The 15,812-nt window shown below is 49.9% G+C and overlaps 1 protein-coding gene and 1 long non-coding RNA gene across 2 annotated transcripts in view; both read left to right on the forward strand.

The window, feature by feature from the left end:
• The first annotated feature begins 2,790 nt into the window (after positions 1 to 2,790).
• The window catches only part of Cemip (cell migration inducing hyaluronidase 1), a 136,233-nt gene continuing 123,211 nt past the window's right edge, over positions 2,791 to 15,812 (forward strand). Inside the window, exon 1 of the mRNA XM_050154029.1 lies at positions 2,791 to 3,047. Coding sequence (XP_050009986.1) covers positions 2,995 to 3,047 — 53 coding nt within the window. The 5' untranslated portion in view covers positions 2,791 to 2,994. The remainder of the gene's footprint in view (positions 3,048 to 15,812) is intronic.
• Positions 3,055 to 15,812, forward strand: part of LOC126508674 (uncharacterized) — a 75,973-nt gene continuing 63,215 nt past the window's right edge. Inside the window, exons 1-2 of the long non-coding RNA XR_007593931.1 lie at positions 3,055 to 3,975; positions 6,031 to 6,235. This is a non-coding gene — a long non-coding RNA (uncharacterized lncRNA). The remainder of the gene's footprint in view (positions 3,976 to 6,030; positions 6,236 to 15,812) is intronic.

A 15,812-nucleotide genomic window follows, 5' to 3' on the forward strand; every position in this document is an offset into this window, starting at 1 on the left:
TCCAACAAAATAGGAATTTAGGAACTCGAAGTGCTAGAAACCTGACTTTAGAATGTGGACCCCAGAATATCGGTTCTTGGACGCCAGCTTCAGGCTCTGCGTCCAAGGGCGACCCCTGTTGGTGGGATTTAAATTTGCTCTTTTTCTCCTCCAAGCGTTTTTCAGGTCCTGGGGATTTTTCTGTCTGCTAGAATTTGTGAACTCTACCGGCAACTCACTCAGCCCCATCGTGCTTCTCACTTCTAATAGTTTCCTCCGTCCCTAGTCAGTCCCGGGAAGCCAGGAATAGAGGCTTGGAAAATGGAGCCACAGGTGTGACCAGCCCTTCAAACTTCACCCAGACATGCTTTTTAGTGGTCAGTAGGTGGAATGAGATGACCTTTGCATTAAGGGCCGGATATGGAATGTGGCTGGCTGACTGATGAAAAACTGCCGGATTCGAGCCGTTTGTGGAACGGGGCAGGCAGCAGGTCACAACACCCAGGATGAGGTCTAGGGGCTGCACATCTCAGGAAGGTGGTGGGAACTCCTCACAGGGTGTGGAGGCTGGGCGTGACTCCATCCCCCAGGCAAGACAACCGCTCTTCCTCTTGGGGAGATCCTGGCAAGAATAGACAGCTAACAGTCCCTTCTGTAGCTAGCCCCCATCTCTGCATTTACATGCAGATTTAGAGAGGTGTGGCTAGGAAATCCGTCCTTCACACAGTCCGTATTCACCCCAAAAGAATTACCCATCACATCCTGTCTGTCACAGAGGACCGAGTAGACGTGCTGAGTGGATGTGGCTGGATAGTCCCTGTTGTAGACACACAGAGCCTGTCTGTAGTTAGTCAGCATTTTCACCCCACCCCAGGCATTGGTCAATGATAAAGAAAACTGGATGTCAGAGGGATGAGCTGGGCACTTTGGATCTTGGAGAGAGCATGACACAGTACTTCCCAGCGTCCATCCCTTAAAACAGGAGGCCAGCCACTCCTCATCTCTTGTAGGTCTCAGTGGAAATAAGCTCTTCCCTAGCCTTGCAGTCTCAGGACTGTTCCACCGGTTGGAAACGGAGTCAGACACGTGGCTCCCGGGAGACCGATCCAAACACACTTTTCTCCACTGAGCCCGTCCTTCGGACACCCAATCCAGGTCCCAGTGTTTGTGAGCCTGGGGGGATGGGTTCCTAAGAAAGGAATGCAGTGAGCGGGACAGAGCTGGATGGGCACTTTACAAGGGGCTGGGTTCCGGTTCCAGCTAGAAAGGAAGGGCCAAGAAAGGAAGCCTGCCGCAGAGCCCAGATCTGGTGTGCTTGGATGTCAAACAGACTGAGATTCTTGATCGTTGTTTCCAGCTCTCTAGAAAGGTTTGGAGACATGCTTCCCTGGTTCCACGTAGTGCCCAAATTTTTGCCCAGAGGACCTAGACAAAGACTTCCAAAGTCTGTACCACAGACTGGCCCCAAGACCCTGATTTAGATTCCCCACTCCTGAGAACACTGGCTACAGTGAAGCCCCTCCTGCATAGTGATACTCACAGGTCACTGGCAGGCAGGCGGAAAAAAAATGTGTATTTAGAGACTCCCATTAACCAGAGGGGGGGAGCAGAGTAACAAGTTCCTGGGGAAGGGGGCACGGGATGTAGAACTGCAATCTAAGGTCCTCATCCTAGAACTAAAATGAATTGGAAAGAAAACCTCCAACGCTTTCCACTACTTGCCAGGCTTGGAGTGGGTTAAGTAGTCGAGTAACCCAGTGTTGAGTTAAGGAGATGCCATACTCTGTATGGACTGACTCCTGCGGCAGAGAATAGCTCATCAGTGGTCCCTTCTTGTTTTGACCCATGGCCTGTCCTACATGCCGGATGGCAAGCCCTTGCTATGAATTAGCACCCACACTCTTCAAACTCATTGAAATCTTCTCCCCAGGCTCATGGTCAAGTAACTAGCACGTGCAGAAAACTGGTACATGAAAGTGAGATCACTCTACCTTCCCTTCTTCTGGGATGTATGTGTGTATGCAGGTCGCAGGGCAGAAGTCAAGCTGCCTGGGGTGTGTCCTCACCGCACTCCCCACCCTAAGAGCTGCCCATCTCGGTTTTTTGGTTTTTCAGACAAGGTGTCTCTTTCACCTAGAACTTGCCTAGTAGGCTAGATTGGCTGGCCAGCAAGCCCCTGTCTCCACCTCCGCAGCACTGGGATTACAAACCAGGACCATCACCCATGGCTTTTTACATTGATTCTGGGAATTGAACTCTCGTTTTCAAGCCTGTAAGCACTCAGTGAGCCCTCTTTCAAACCAAGATCTCTGACTGCAAGAGGGTGCATCTTCCCCTCCAAAGGACCTCTAGACCCAGGCGACTCTAGATTCTGTTGCTATGTCAGCTGACAAAAAGGGGGAAGGGTTTGGAATCTAACAGCAGGAATGCAGAGTGGTGGCGACTCTGTGGAAGTCTCAGGCCTTTCTTTTTTCTCTTGCCTGACGGTCCCTTGGGGAGGCCACTGGGTGCAAGGCGCGCTTTCACTGCTACAGACCTCCGAGATCGGCCTCGCTCGTCCTGGGCTCCAGCGCCCTCACCTGGTGGCCGTGGCACGTCCCGGCGGCGGCTCTCGGTTTTGGGTCTGCGGCTCCCCCAGCGGCCGCCAGAGCCCGCCCGGGTCCGGCCCCGCAGGCCGCCCACCTCGGTGAGTGGGAGGACCGCTGCCCCGAGACGGGGTTGGGAAGGGGGGGAGGGATGAGTGCGGGCGCCGGGGGCTCGGGGTGGGGAGGAGCCAGCCCCGGAAGGCGGCTATAAAAAGCGGCGGCTCGGGCTGGCAGCTCCGAGCTAGCTAGTAAGCCAGTGAGCGCGCGGAGCCGAGCTAAGAGCGCCCGCCGCGCAGAGTGGCAGTGGTCTGGTGCCGGGAGCGCACTGTACCGAGGGAGGCCCGGATCTGCACTTCACTTCCCGCGAGCTCTCGTCCCGTTTGCTCACGCTCTGGGGCTCGACGCGTGGGATCAGATACCAGACTCCGGGATGCTGCACTCCAGGTCCCCGAGGCGTGGCACTGTCTCGGTCATCAGCCGTAGGTAAGAGAACCGCGGAGGTAAGAGGACCGGTACTGGGGCGCGAGGGCGCATGGATTTAGCCTTGCAAGAGAGAGGACAGTCGGGTTCCCGCGCCTCCCCTCGGTTTAGGGAAAACGTTGCCCTCCGTCGGCCTGTTTGTCCAGCCTGTTCTCTACTGTCTGCCTCTGCTTGTCTGTTTTCCTTGCCTGCTCGTGTGTCTGTCTGCCTGCTCGTCTGTCTGTTCATGTGTATGTTGGTGGGCATACGCCCGCGTCACCGTCCTCCGTGGACGTTTCTGAGATCTTTACAAGTGGCAGGTGTTGGGGACACCAACGTCCAGGAACGCATTCGACGGGAGGCTTTGCTTAGGTTGTCCTCCTGTGAATGGCACTAGATGCTCACACAAACGACTCTCTCACTGAAAAGCGATGATCCCGAAGCAGGTCTCGGAAGGAGCCCAGTCAGTGAACAAGCTTACCCTGTGGCTAGTGGTCGCGAGCCTCACAAGTCTGCACCTTGTCGCTTCCGCTTTGGCAAGGTCTCCTGGGTTCCCTCTGCCGTCCCAGCGATGCGCTGGCACGGGGCGAGCGGAGATGATCCGATGTTAGACGACTTCGGTGGTCCCTGCTGATATTTAAGCAAACACTAAGACTGGAAGCGCTGTAGGAATGTTTGTTGGCCCCTGGCAACGGGCGTCACCGGCAAGAAGTGTCGCACAAGATAGACAGAAAAACCAAGGTCTCAGCAGGACGCAAGCCGGAGTCGTGCACGGTTCTCCAGTTCGCCGCTCTGGGAACGAGGTCCGAGGAGATTTCGGAATGGACCCGGGAGAATGCGTATGTTCTTGACGAGAAGGGCGGCGCACCCGTGTTCCCCAAGAGTTGGATATTCCACCCGCGCCGGGTCTGAGGTTCTCAGTCCTACTCCGAGCAGCCAACTCTGCCCACAGGTAAGAACTCCCTTTTAAAGCCAAGCTTTGATGTGAGAGCCACGGCCTGGCTGAAGCCCTGTCCAGGAGACAGTGAGCCAGGGAGTCGTCTCCAAGTCAGCGGTCTGGAGAGAGGGACCCCAGGCGCGCCCGCGGGCGGGGAACAGGCGACTCTGCGTGCCCAGGCGCGGCGCCACCATGGACAGCTCCCAGCTACTTCCGCCACTCGGGCCTGTGGCCGTGAGTCTGGAGCAGTCAGGCGCCTCCTTCACCGACTCAGGTGTTGAGACAATGGGAAGGTAGAGAGATACTAAAAGACCTGTGGACCTAGGTGTTCTTTTTGGAGGCACTAACCGCTCAGGAGGGAGCCTACCCTGCCGGGGACTGGGCTTTTCTTCCAGCTTGCTTCTGAGTCTGTGTAACCTCTTAATGTCACTTTAGTCTTATGTGGCACCATGGTGATCCCTCAGAGGCGTGACAGGTGCGCAGCCTTTGTTATACGATCCAGGCGGTGAGATAAAAGTACCTGCAATTAGGTTTAGAACTAAACTGCTTTCAGTGTAGGGCATACGGCCATTTTTTTATTAAACAATTTAATGACTATGGTAATGAATCAGTACTTTAGTTTCACAGTCTATGACAGAATGGAGAAGAAACCACATAAGACAAAATTTCAGGGAAGTGTCTAAGACGGTGTGCAAAACGAGCTGTCCTCTTTTTGATCTTAACAGTGTCCCCTAAAGGACTCTGTAGGCAGCTTCCGAGGGCTCGACTTAGCCCAGGAGATGTTGGTTCAGACTGATTACTTGGGAACTGGGTGAGGGTTTGTTTCCTTCTTCTAGTGAGAAATGATACTGAATGGGCTTTTCTTGTCAGGACCACCTACACCAGTGGCTCTCCACCTTCCTAATGCTGTGACCCTTTGATACAGTTCCTCATGTTGTGGTGACCCCCCCCCCCCGCCCGTAAAACTATAGTTTCATTGCTACTTCATAACTGTAATTTTTCTACTGTTATGAATGTATTGCAAATATCTGTCTTTTCTGATGGGGGATGAGAACCACTGACCCATACCAAAACACAGAAGTGTGCGTGTTCCTTCATTTTAAAAATTACAAATTACAAATCAGAAGGTCATTTCTGCTTGTGATGGAAGCATGTGTATAATAAATAATAAAAACAAGAGGGGGGGAAGGAGGAGAGAGCAAAATCTGTGACTTGGGGAAATTCAACTAAGTGTCATGAGTCAGTGAGGGCAAGGTGAATCTACTGGTGACTAGGGAAATTACTGGTCTAGAGCAAAGTATTTAAGTTCGGTGCTGAGCAGAGAGCACGCGTAAAGTGGTCCCGGTTTACATGTGCATTTCAAAATGCTCTGCTTTTGTCTGAGCTGTGTTTAGCCACCTAGTGGCCTCTTTCTTAACTCCGCAACTGGTTGGGAGTGACTCCATTGCCATTTTATTGTCATATTTGACTCCTCATTGACGGAACGGAAAGATACGTTGGAGGATTTTTATTGTTTCTCCACCTGTCCCACTTGGAGGAAATAGTTTTTTTTTTTTAAAAAAAAAAAGAAAGTAATTTTCACCTCATCATTCCAGCCCTTTGACTTAGCCGATCATATCTTCTCACACGATCTGCTACAGGGCCTCTCACTCTTTTGCTGAGGCCTGGCACCATTGGGGTAAGAGAGGGTCTCTGAGGTCTTGTTTCTAGATAAAGTTCTGGTTGGCTGCAGAGGAAAGACATTGACCTTATCAGATCTAGAGTGGTCGCACCATACACTCTCTTACATGCTTGAGTTTTGCTCAGACATGACAACCTGGCCAAGATACTTTGCTCACAGTATTTTGGTCCTCACTGGATTTGGAGGTCTCCCTAAGTTTCTCATTTTGGGGTTCTATCTGGTAGAAACCACTAGCACCATGACACGCCAGAGATTTGGGCAGTGGAGCTACAAGCACACAGTATTGTAGTTAGGTCTCTCCCCCAACCCCCTGTGTGCATGCACCTGTACCTATTTCTGCCAGTTTCCCATTCTGGTGTGCTCAGATTTTCCTTCGTCCCCTCTCTCAGTAGATCAGAAGGACGCTTTGTTTCCTCCACTTGAAAGGAAAATGGAGCTCATGAGCAGCCTACTGATGCTGGGAGTCTCTCTCTGACTTTCATCCACTGATGATGCGGCTACAAAAGAAGGTTCTGGGTCCCCACCTCGCCCTGAAGTTTGGGCTGTCTTCTGGTCACCACGGAGTCCCGTCTCCAGTGTCCCTGTAGCTTCCAGGTAAGAAAATGACTGAACCATAGGACGCTCCAGGCAAGCAAGGCCAACGAGGGGGGAGGAAGTGGCCTGGGTGGAAGGAAGGAGCTCATGGTTGGTTCCATAGCATTCTGTCTGCGGCGGCTGTGTCTGAGTCTTTGGGACAGACGGATCAGATGGCAACGGTGACATTTTGTGAGAAAGTAAGGGCAACTCTAGTTACTCTCGTTGGCTCCCTTGAAGCCTGCGGCATGAGTGACCCCTTTTAGTCCCGTGCAGTGCTGGCAGACCAGCAGCATCACGTGGATCAAGTGCACGTTGCATTTTATCTATAGCTCAAAGGCACGTGTTTGCATGGAGGTGGGCTGGCCGAAGGGAACAAAGTCGTGTTTGTGAGCTTCATCCCCAAGACTCCCTAACTGTGACTGTCTGGATGACATGTATCTTTGCATGTAGTGGCAAACACACAGATGTTTGATCTTATCAGAGAGTTGGCAGCTGTCTTTTCTGATTTTCATCACTATGAAGGCAGCTCCAGTTTCCTCGGAACGGGATCTTGCCCGCTTGACTCTGGTGGAGTTGGCAGCAGTTGGGCCAAGGGTACGGGGGAAGTTCTCAGGGGCATGTGTTTCTTTCTGTTGTCCTGTCAGTTACTCGGCCTGATCGTCACCTCCTCCCAAGCCTTACACGTAGGAACTGTGCAGATTCGGATAGGATGGTGGCTGTTGTGGTGACTTTTATCAGTCTCCTCCACACCTTGCTGTCTAATCACTCCCTTGGGGCCACCCTGGCCTCTCTGGCAGGTTCTGCAGGTTTCCCTTTATCTTCCGTCTGCCCTGGTGCCAGGCTTTGTTTTAGCCTAGGTCTCTGGCACGGAGGCTGCTTGCTGAGAAATGTCATCAAATATACATTACACTGCTCCTCAGGTCCCTTGGTGCCAGGAAACACACTTTCCCACCCAGAGGAGCTCCTTCCTGCTGCTGTTTTTTTTCCAGGGCCTGTCCCTGGACTCTGCTTGGCTCTTCTAAGTTCTGCTTGGCTCCAGGAAGCTAATATGGCCTTTTCTTCCCAGCCCTGCAAGGGAGGGGTCCTTGGAAACCTAGGCAGGCTTTCCCTGCAAAAGCACACGCTCTGAGCAAGTATCTCTCTCTCCACCCTAGACTCTCTCTCTAGGCTCCTTGCCTAGGGAACTCACTAGGCATTTTGCTTTGAATCTTCTGCAAGGGCAGTGAGACCACAAGGATTACCCGCAACCTTATAGTGCTCGAAATAAACTGCTTTGGAAAGAGCTGTGCATTTTCCCTCCATCTGCTGAGGAAGTTAGCTGTCAGGTATTTTCTATTACAGGGAAGCCATGAGCAGAGACTGGTGGCTTTGCCATGCAGGGTGCGATGGCAGACTGCTATCTATCCCCTTTCTAGGGACAGGAAGTCTGAAGGCTTCTTCAGTGGCCTGCTACAAGCTGTCCAGCCTTGAGCCGAGTGCTTCGTTCTCTTGGCCCGAGTCTCTGCAGCTGTAGAGTATGGTGCTGAAGATATTATAGTGAACGTGAAGGTAGAACTCAGACTTCCCTTGATGTGGTTGTACTTCTCAGGAAAGATAATGGGGACTGGAGCATCCTTGGAGACTGGATGGAAGGTGATTGCTTGCCATTCTGCTCCCAGCCTGGGCAGGCTCTCAGATCTTGGGCAGGGTCCTTGGCTCTTCCAGCCTCCTGCTTTCTTACCTTCTCACATTAGGGGAGCTTCCTGAGCTCGAGCATGCACATAAGGTACGGCGAGGCTTGAGAGAGCACAACTCTGCCTTGGCAAATGCGGAGTGGACTTGGGAGGAGGTCTGCATTTCTAACAAGCTCAGGGAGGGGGTTCTGAAATTCCCCTTGACTTTCTGTAACTCCGACTAACTCATTTTGGTGGTGTTGAAGTCAATTCTTGATGTCCAAGTAGATGGAGCCAAGCTGGCCCATGACCTTCTAATGACCTTATAAAGACCCTTCAAATTCCCAGAGATAATTATGGTCATTCCTGAGCTGTCTTATCAGCAGACTAAATATCTTGAACCCCTTTTCCCTGTCATAATAAATTTCCCCCCAAACTCTCTGGACCCAGCTACTTTTAAGTGCGAGATTATTGTGTAAATGGCAATTTATCTTTGCCTGGCAGGAGCATTTGAATGCAATTTTGGTGGCATTAAGAGATCATTTGAGGAATTTCATCTAACCCTGGTCCCAGACAGTGAGAATGCATGTTTACATTTAAATAACTTTCCTGGACTCTAAAAGATTACATTGTTATAAAGTAAAAAAATGAAGTTTTAAAGTCCAATTGTCTTCCTCAGTCCCCCATCCTTGTAGCATTCCTGCAAGGGTGGGGTGGCCACGACAGATGCATTCCGGGTGCCAGAGATGCAGGTGTGTTCCTGTTGCCCGTCACACTTGGAAGCTGAAAGTAGAGAAGTCTGTGACCATCTCTGTGGTGGGCCTTGAATTAGTTTCTGGGGAGGTAGATTTGAAGACGGGGTCCAAGATCTCTATAAGAGTTCATCACAGTCTAGAGGGGAGGACAGACCTCCGAGTCAGGAGGGGGGGATCAGGATAGATGACTCACAATGTGGAGGTGAGGACTAACTGGGGGATCAGAGGAGCCATTGGCTCAGCTGGAGCTGGAGCCAGGAAGCTTTGTGGAAGTCCAGAAGGGTTAATGGACATTTTTAACTTAGGTGATAATGGGATTCTGAGAGGGGGGAGCTTTAAAACACTCCCCCACAGAGAGAATGGCGCAGAGAAAGATCCAGAAGGCCAACATCGCTAAATGGCTCCCTTCATGCTAATCTCTGGTGTATATGTGACTCGGGACACAGGCTCCCTGATGTGCCCAGACTTTGGGCTACACCATTGGAGAAGCCTGCCAAACAGTGGTAGGTAGGTCTTGGGGTCTTTTGTCTGCTGCACTATGGGTTTTAAAGAGGACTTTAACTATAAAATTTATTCCTCTCAAATCTGACTAAATCCCATTCACAAACCAGATTTTAAAAAGTCTCTATGGCTAGGAGGGGAGCAGTATTTGTGCTGAGGCCCACAAGAGCTTCCAAAGATCCTTCTGGGTTCCCAGGCACACAGCTGAAAAGCCTTTGTCCGGCCTCTTCTTGTTTTGCTCCAGGCAGCCATATTAGTGGAGTTATCTTAAGTTTCAGTACAGTCTATCTTGCTGCGTCTTTCAAATATTTCAATGTCTTGCTGTTTTTTTTAATGGTGTGTGTATGTGCGTGTCATCAGTTTCCAAAGGAATAAGACCAGAGTTCTTTTGCACGTTTTAACCTAAAGAATACAGAGGGTTGCTATTGGCAAAGGCTCTCCGACAGAAAACTCCAGTTGAGCGCACCATGGGAGGAAGCAATACAGCTGTGAACTATCTGCAAAAATAGGCTGTTTATTTTCAAACCTGTCAATCAGCCTTAAACCTCTTAGACTTTCATCTGTTATAAAAGCCGCTAGTGGGGATTTGAAAAAAGAATTCGTTTATTTCCAGGATGTAAAATGTGAACACATTCTACTGAGCACCTTGGCTCTCTTTTCCTTAATGCAAGATAGCCCAGTTTGAATGCAAAGTGTTTTTGAAGGAGGAGGTCCTAGAAGGGGAGGAGGGGATAAGGCTGATAGGTTGGCATGGGAGAGTTTGGCTAGCAAGGTAGTTCAAATGTGGTTCTTGTGAGCCCCCTACAAAACTCTCTCCTAAGGAGGAAACTGATACCCTGCGTGGGACACCATTTCAATAGAACCTGCCCATCACTGATGAGTGGTCCCAGTCATTTTAAAGGGGATCTGGAAAGTCACTTCTGGGGCTGGTCCCAGCTCTTCCAGCATAACCATACATTATTTAAGATGATGAAAGCAAGGCTTCCTTAGCCCAGAGAACTTAGAAATCACCCAGCCTTCAGAAGAACCTACTGGGAATATGAGAAGCCCTGGCAGAGGCACGCAGCATACTGGTACACGGGATCTCCAGGGACAGGCATCTGTGGTTGCCTGGAGTTCCTTCTGTCTATTGGGCAGTTTAGGGAAGGCTGGAGAAAAAGGGTGATCAATGACTCTCCTCTCTGGGGGAGCATCTGGCCTTCACCCCACATTGCCACAGCAGCCAGAACCCTGTATGCAGACGGGCTCCCAAAGCATGGAGTTTTTGCCTTTCCTGCCTTCCTAGGCTTTTCCTTGGGCTATGCTCAGAGTAGTTCCTGCATTGCCCTGGTGTCTCGACAGAGGTGACCACAGACACTGGTTCTCTCAGCCACATGGAACTGTCTGGGAGACTGGCGGGTGGCAAGTTTGAGTCATCCTTGACGCGGGTGTAGAGGCCACTGCTTGGTTATAAGTAGACTCCATCTCTTCCCTCCACGTTCCTGAGGGGCCATGCTACCTGCAGGTGGGATCTGAGGACACACCTGTGTGGTGCTTCTGTTCAGTATTTTAGTTCAAGGCATGACTTGCTTGCCTTCTTTATCAAAGAATGTGTGTCTGCATATGTGCATGTATTTGTATGTGTACACCTGTAGAGGCCAGAGGTCAATATATCAATTGTTTTCTATCTACCTGTTTGGAGAAAACACCTCTCGCTGAACCTGGCGATTCAACTGTCAGTTGGTCAGTGAACTTTAGAGATCCTCTTGTCCCTGCCACCCCAGAGCTGGGATTATAAACACATGCCACTGTCCCTGGAGATCAAATCCAGCTCCCCATGCTTATGGAGCAATTGCTTTACCAGGTGAGCCATCTCCCTGCCCTTTTGCCTGCCTCCTGCAGACGACACCTGTCACACTGTCTGGTGGGACACTTGTTCCTGCCCTCTCTGTGTGGTGGGACACAGCTGTTCTTCCTCTAACGAACAGTAGAGATGATCAGCCCCCGCAGGAGTGCCGAGAGAGCAAGCTTGAGCTGGGGGAAAAATGTTTTTAAACAAGCCAGTGGTTTGTGACTAGTGCATTTCGAAGCTGCCTTGCAGGCACTGAGTAATTTGCGCGTGTGCTCATTTTCCAGAGGATTGGGTTCAAAAAAACCTCAGACACCACCGCTAAGTACTTTTCCTTTCCTTCCCTTGAAGAATCATGTTGGTTTCGGAGGAATTTAATCCATACGTTTCAGATCCATTTTCATGTTACTCAGCAAAATGTTGCATTTCTCCATCGTTGCTCAACCCCGCGTGAGGTCACACATTCCTCTTCGCCCTGACTCATGCTCGCTCTTCACAGCTGAGTGACTCCACAGCCACTCATGGCACACTGGGAAGCGTATGAACCGGAGGCAAAGGGGGAAAATGAGCCGTTATACCGAGTCTATTTTCCTTTTTCTCTTTTTAAACTGATTCTGTTTTCACTTAGTATTTTGTTCCTGGGCTCTATCCTGGGTGTTTTGGCTATAATTTTAAATGTTGGATTGCAGTATCATTTATATATTAAGGACTGAGCTTTCTGTCCCTCCTCACGTTTTGTTTGTCTGGGATTTTGTTTGGGAGATGTTCTCTATATTTTATACCTAGCGTGAGTATTTTATTTGCCTCTCCCTCGGTCATGGTGGCTCAAGCAAGCCTCTGGGATGCTAAGGGCACTTGTGACTCTTTGGGGATGTGAGACTCTTTGGAACTGGGGCACGAGAGGCACTTGACTCAGGAACTGAAGTTACCCGTTTCCTCTTCCCTTGCTTACCTATGTTTCTGGTTGAGGAGAAACAAGTGGCCTACGGGAGGCCCTTTGGCAGATTTCATGGTACCGCAATGCCGCTGTGCCTGTGACTTCTTCCCCTACCCCTTCTCTAGGACTGCATGCATCCCAGGCTGGCCGAGAGCTTACTCTATGTAGCTGAGGATAACCTTGAATTGTTGATTCTCCTGCTTCTACCTGCTAAGTACTGGGGATGTAGTGTATGCCATCAGGCCCAGTGTACATGGTACTGGGGATGGACTCCAAGGTCCTGGGCATGCTGGGTAAACTTTCCACTGATTGAGCTACATCCTCAGCCCATATCCCAGGACTCTGAAAAGGCCCTGATACCAAACAAGAGATTTTTTTGTTCTTTGTTCTGTTCCAGGTAGTGAGAGAAAAAGCAGTTGTAGGGTTTGGGCTACAGGATTTCCAGATAGTTGGTTTTCTTCTTACTTGGCTTGGCGAAAGCACAAAGGCCTGGCCATATCGTTGGTATGTAAAAGCATCATCACTCCCAACAGCTCGATGATGCTGCTGACCACGTAATTGCGGGTTGGATATGTGCTGAGGCTTCTCAGGTGGCCAAGGAAGAGTTTACATCTGATTCAGATTTTAAAATCATAGGGCAGGGTTGGTACAAATGGCTGCGTATCAACATCTGGAATTTTCTGAGAATGTCCGTGGAACGAAGCATTTTTTTTTCTTTAAACATACCCATCTACTGTTGCTTTAAATAAGATGCTATTTCTGGCATAAAAACAGAGGTGATGCTTCTTTCAAATCTTGCTCCACAAGCATAAACCCGAGCCTATGCTTTGGGGAGGTTGCCTGAGGACACTGGGATCTGGGGACCGAAAGGGGAGGCATAATTTGAACAGTGTCTGTGCTCCTTTCACAGTTGACTGGCGATCATTCTGGAGAATGTGGTTCCTTTTAGCTGGAGATGACTTCTCTGTCATCACCGAGAGTGCAATCAATGGCCCTTGCCTCATTCAGAAACAGAATCCCCACCTGGCACAGAGTAGAGACCCGTGTACAATTTTTGCCAGTGACTAGCATGGAGTAGGAACATACATAGTTCTTGTTAGGTCTCACAGGCTGTCCAAATAGCTAGAAATGAGCTCAAATCTGGACTCCAGGAGGATTTCTGGTGGCTAGAGAAAAGCCAGCATTCCTCAGGAACTTCTTAAGCCAGGTAGTTTCCCAGATGCCAAAAGGAGTCTTTTTCCCTGACCTCTTGCAGAAGGGGCATTATTGCTCCATGGTTATATATCTGTGATTGGTATATCAAAGTCCCCTATGCCAGCCTCCTGGCCCTTCCCTCCCCAACTCACCCTTCTTCTTACAACCTACTACTTCTTTTATTCTCCCCCCCCCCCCCCCGTTTCCCCAGCCCTGATCATGTCCACTCTGCCGGCCATGCTCATTTCATTTCTTTGTCTCTCTAATATTTACAATAAAAACCCTAACCATACCATGGAGCAGTCATGTCATGTAGGCAGGGTTTTTTTTTTTCCTGCATCCCCCTCCCCCACTCTTTTTCCTTTGAAACAGTGTCTCGCTAAGTTACCAGCCTGGTCTTCAACTAACCGCATAACCCTAGCAAACCTTCAACTTTCCATCCTCCTGCCTCCGCTTCCCGAGTAGCTGGGATTTCAGGTCTGGGCCATCAGGGTTGGCGATGCTCATTCTTCTATATTTTGCCCAGGGAGTGGGGGCAAAGGTAGTGACTACTGGTTACCTTCTGAGATGTCTGTGCTCCTGTGGCCCTGGGGTGATTCCCACCATTTAAATTACTATCTGGGGTTTATTGAGCATTTGCAAAGTTTAGGTCCACGTGAAACACTTTGTACACACCACCTCAATTTATCTACACAACAACCGTGACAGACCTTTGCCCCATTTTGCACTTGAAGGGGGGCCCAGTAAGATGGCATGATTTAGTCAAGATCACCCAGTTTGAAGGGGGGGGGGTAGAGCTGAAACCTGGGATCCAGGCCGCATGACCTATAAAAGGCCATGCTGTGGCTTGATTCTTGCGTTTTGGTGGAACGTGTTTAGGGGGAATGTTATCCTTGTCGATAGGGCAAGTTGAAAGGAATTCCATCCCCAAGGCAGTCACTATTAAAGTGTGGATCTTTTCTGACCCCCGGAGATTAAGGATAGCATCATTGTCTCCCCACAATGGAGCCGCTCACAGCTTAGCTGGAGAGATAGACAGACAGCCATCTTTCAATCTGGGCTGTAACAGGGTGTGAACAAAGCAATATGGAGTGTCGCTGCGGAGAGCACAAACAGCTCTGCAGGAAAGACTTCTCGGAGGCTGCAGGCATCCTGAAGGATGCAATCAACTTCTAGGGCAGAGTGAAGTGTGCTGGCCAGAGAAGGGTTAGCAAGAGCCTTGGCCAAGGGCCCAGGAGCTTGGAAGTGAATATTTGGAGGTCTGTGAGTCTCTTGGGACTGGAGATGAGACCCCGAGGGAGGAGCAGGTGAAGACCACCCCTAAAATCTGAGTCTGTAAGCCTAAGCCTTTAACCCCAGTGGCTCTGAATGGAGAAGCCAGTGGCCAGAAGGCAGCCATTAGCTCCCAGGGCAGGTGGCTTAGGCAAAGATGGTGGTAGTCCTGGCAGCCAGTGCGTGCATTCCAGAATCCCCATGGAGAGGCTAACTTTTCCAGTGCTGAGCAGACTCACAGACCTGAGGGAAAGTGACGTTGTCAGGCTTACTCATGGCCACCAGAGCCATGGGAAGAGGTTCATAGGGGTCTCTGCATGGGAAGCATCTGGGAGTCTTAGTGCTGACTCCCTGGGATGTGGGATCGATTGCCATGCAGAAGAGTCTCAAGGCTTTGAGGTAACAACATTTATCTCAACTGCCTGACAATAACCCCCTGTAATGTTTGAGCAATCCTGGCTTTCTGTGTCAGGAATCGGGATGGGGCAGCATATTTATCCTGTAGCCTCTGATGATGTTTAAAGCTTTTCCCGATTCTCCAAAACTTCTTGGGATGCTCGGTTTCTACAGGATGTCTTTTCAACCAAAATGTATCCTTTGCTTACTTGACTTAAGCTGACTAATTTAGCAGGATGATGGAGTTGGTTCATAATATCCCAGAGGCTACTGGGAGACGACTGTCCAAAGCCTCACGGTTCCATGGAAGTCCTGTGGGAGCCTTAGACAAGGTTAGAGTATTCTAGCCATCCTGTGAACGTGAAAAGGGTGGGCAAAATTCATTTTTGTGGGACTGGGGAGACGGTTCAGCCAGTAAAGTACTTGATAAGTATGAGGACCTGAGCTCAGAGTTCCTGCATCCATGTAAATGCTGGGTGAGTGTGGCGGCCCACCTGTAATCCCAGCCATCACTTAGCAGAAATAAGGGATCCCCAGAGCAAACTGAATAGCTAGACTGAGTTGGAAAACTCTGGCTTCAAACAAGAGAACTTTTCTCAACATTTGTAAGCTAGAGAGTGGTTGACCGATACCCATCATCAACTTCTGGCTTCCATGTGTGTGTGCGTATGTATATATACACACACACACACACAATCACACACATATATAAACACATAATACACATGTATATAAAAAGCTCATTCATTTTCACAATATACTTTCTCATAGTCTAATGCCTACAAAATATTGCAACTTCAACAACCATTCATAGAGAGTAGTCAGTCTAAAAATACCGAGATAGTGTGCGTCTTTTTATAACAAGTCTTCAAAAGTAGTGTGTGTTTCACTTCGGGCACATCTCAGGCACCCTACCTGGTCTTCCATCTCTGCCATCTTCCAGCTGTGTGTAAACAGTGTGGTCCAGAGGGGGGGCAGCAGGGAGAAGCAGTGAACAGCACACATGCAGACGCTTCTAACTGTGGTCGGGAACCTGAATCAAGGGTGACAATAGTCAGGG

Source organism: Alexandromys fortis, unplaced genomic scaffold, assembly GCF_014885135.2.
Source record: "Alexandromys fortis isolate MF-2015 unplaced genomic scaffold, M_Fortis_MF-2015_v1.1 scaffold_86, whole genome shotgun sequence".
NCBI classification, from domain to species: domain Eukaryota; kingdom Metazoa; phylum Chordata; class Mammalia; order Rodentia; family Cricetidae; genus Alexandromys; species Alexandromys fortis.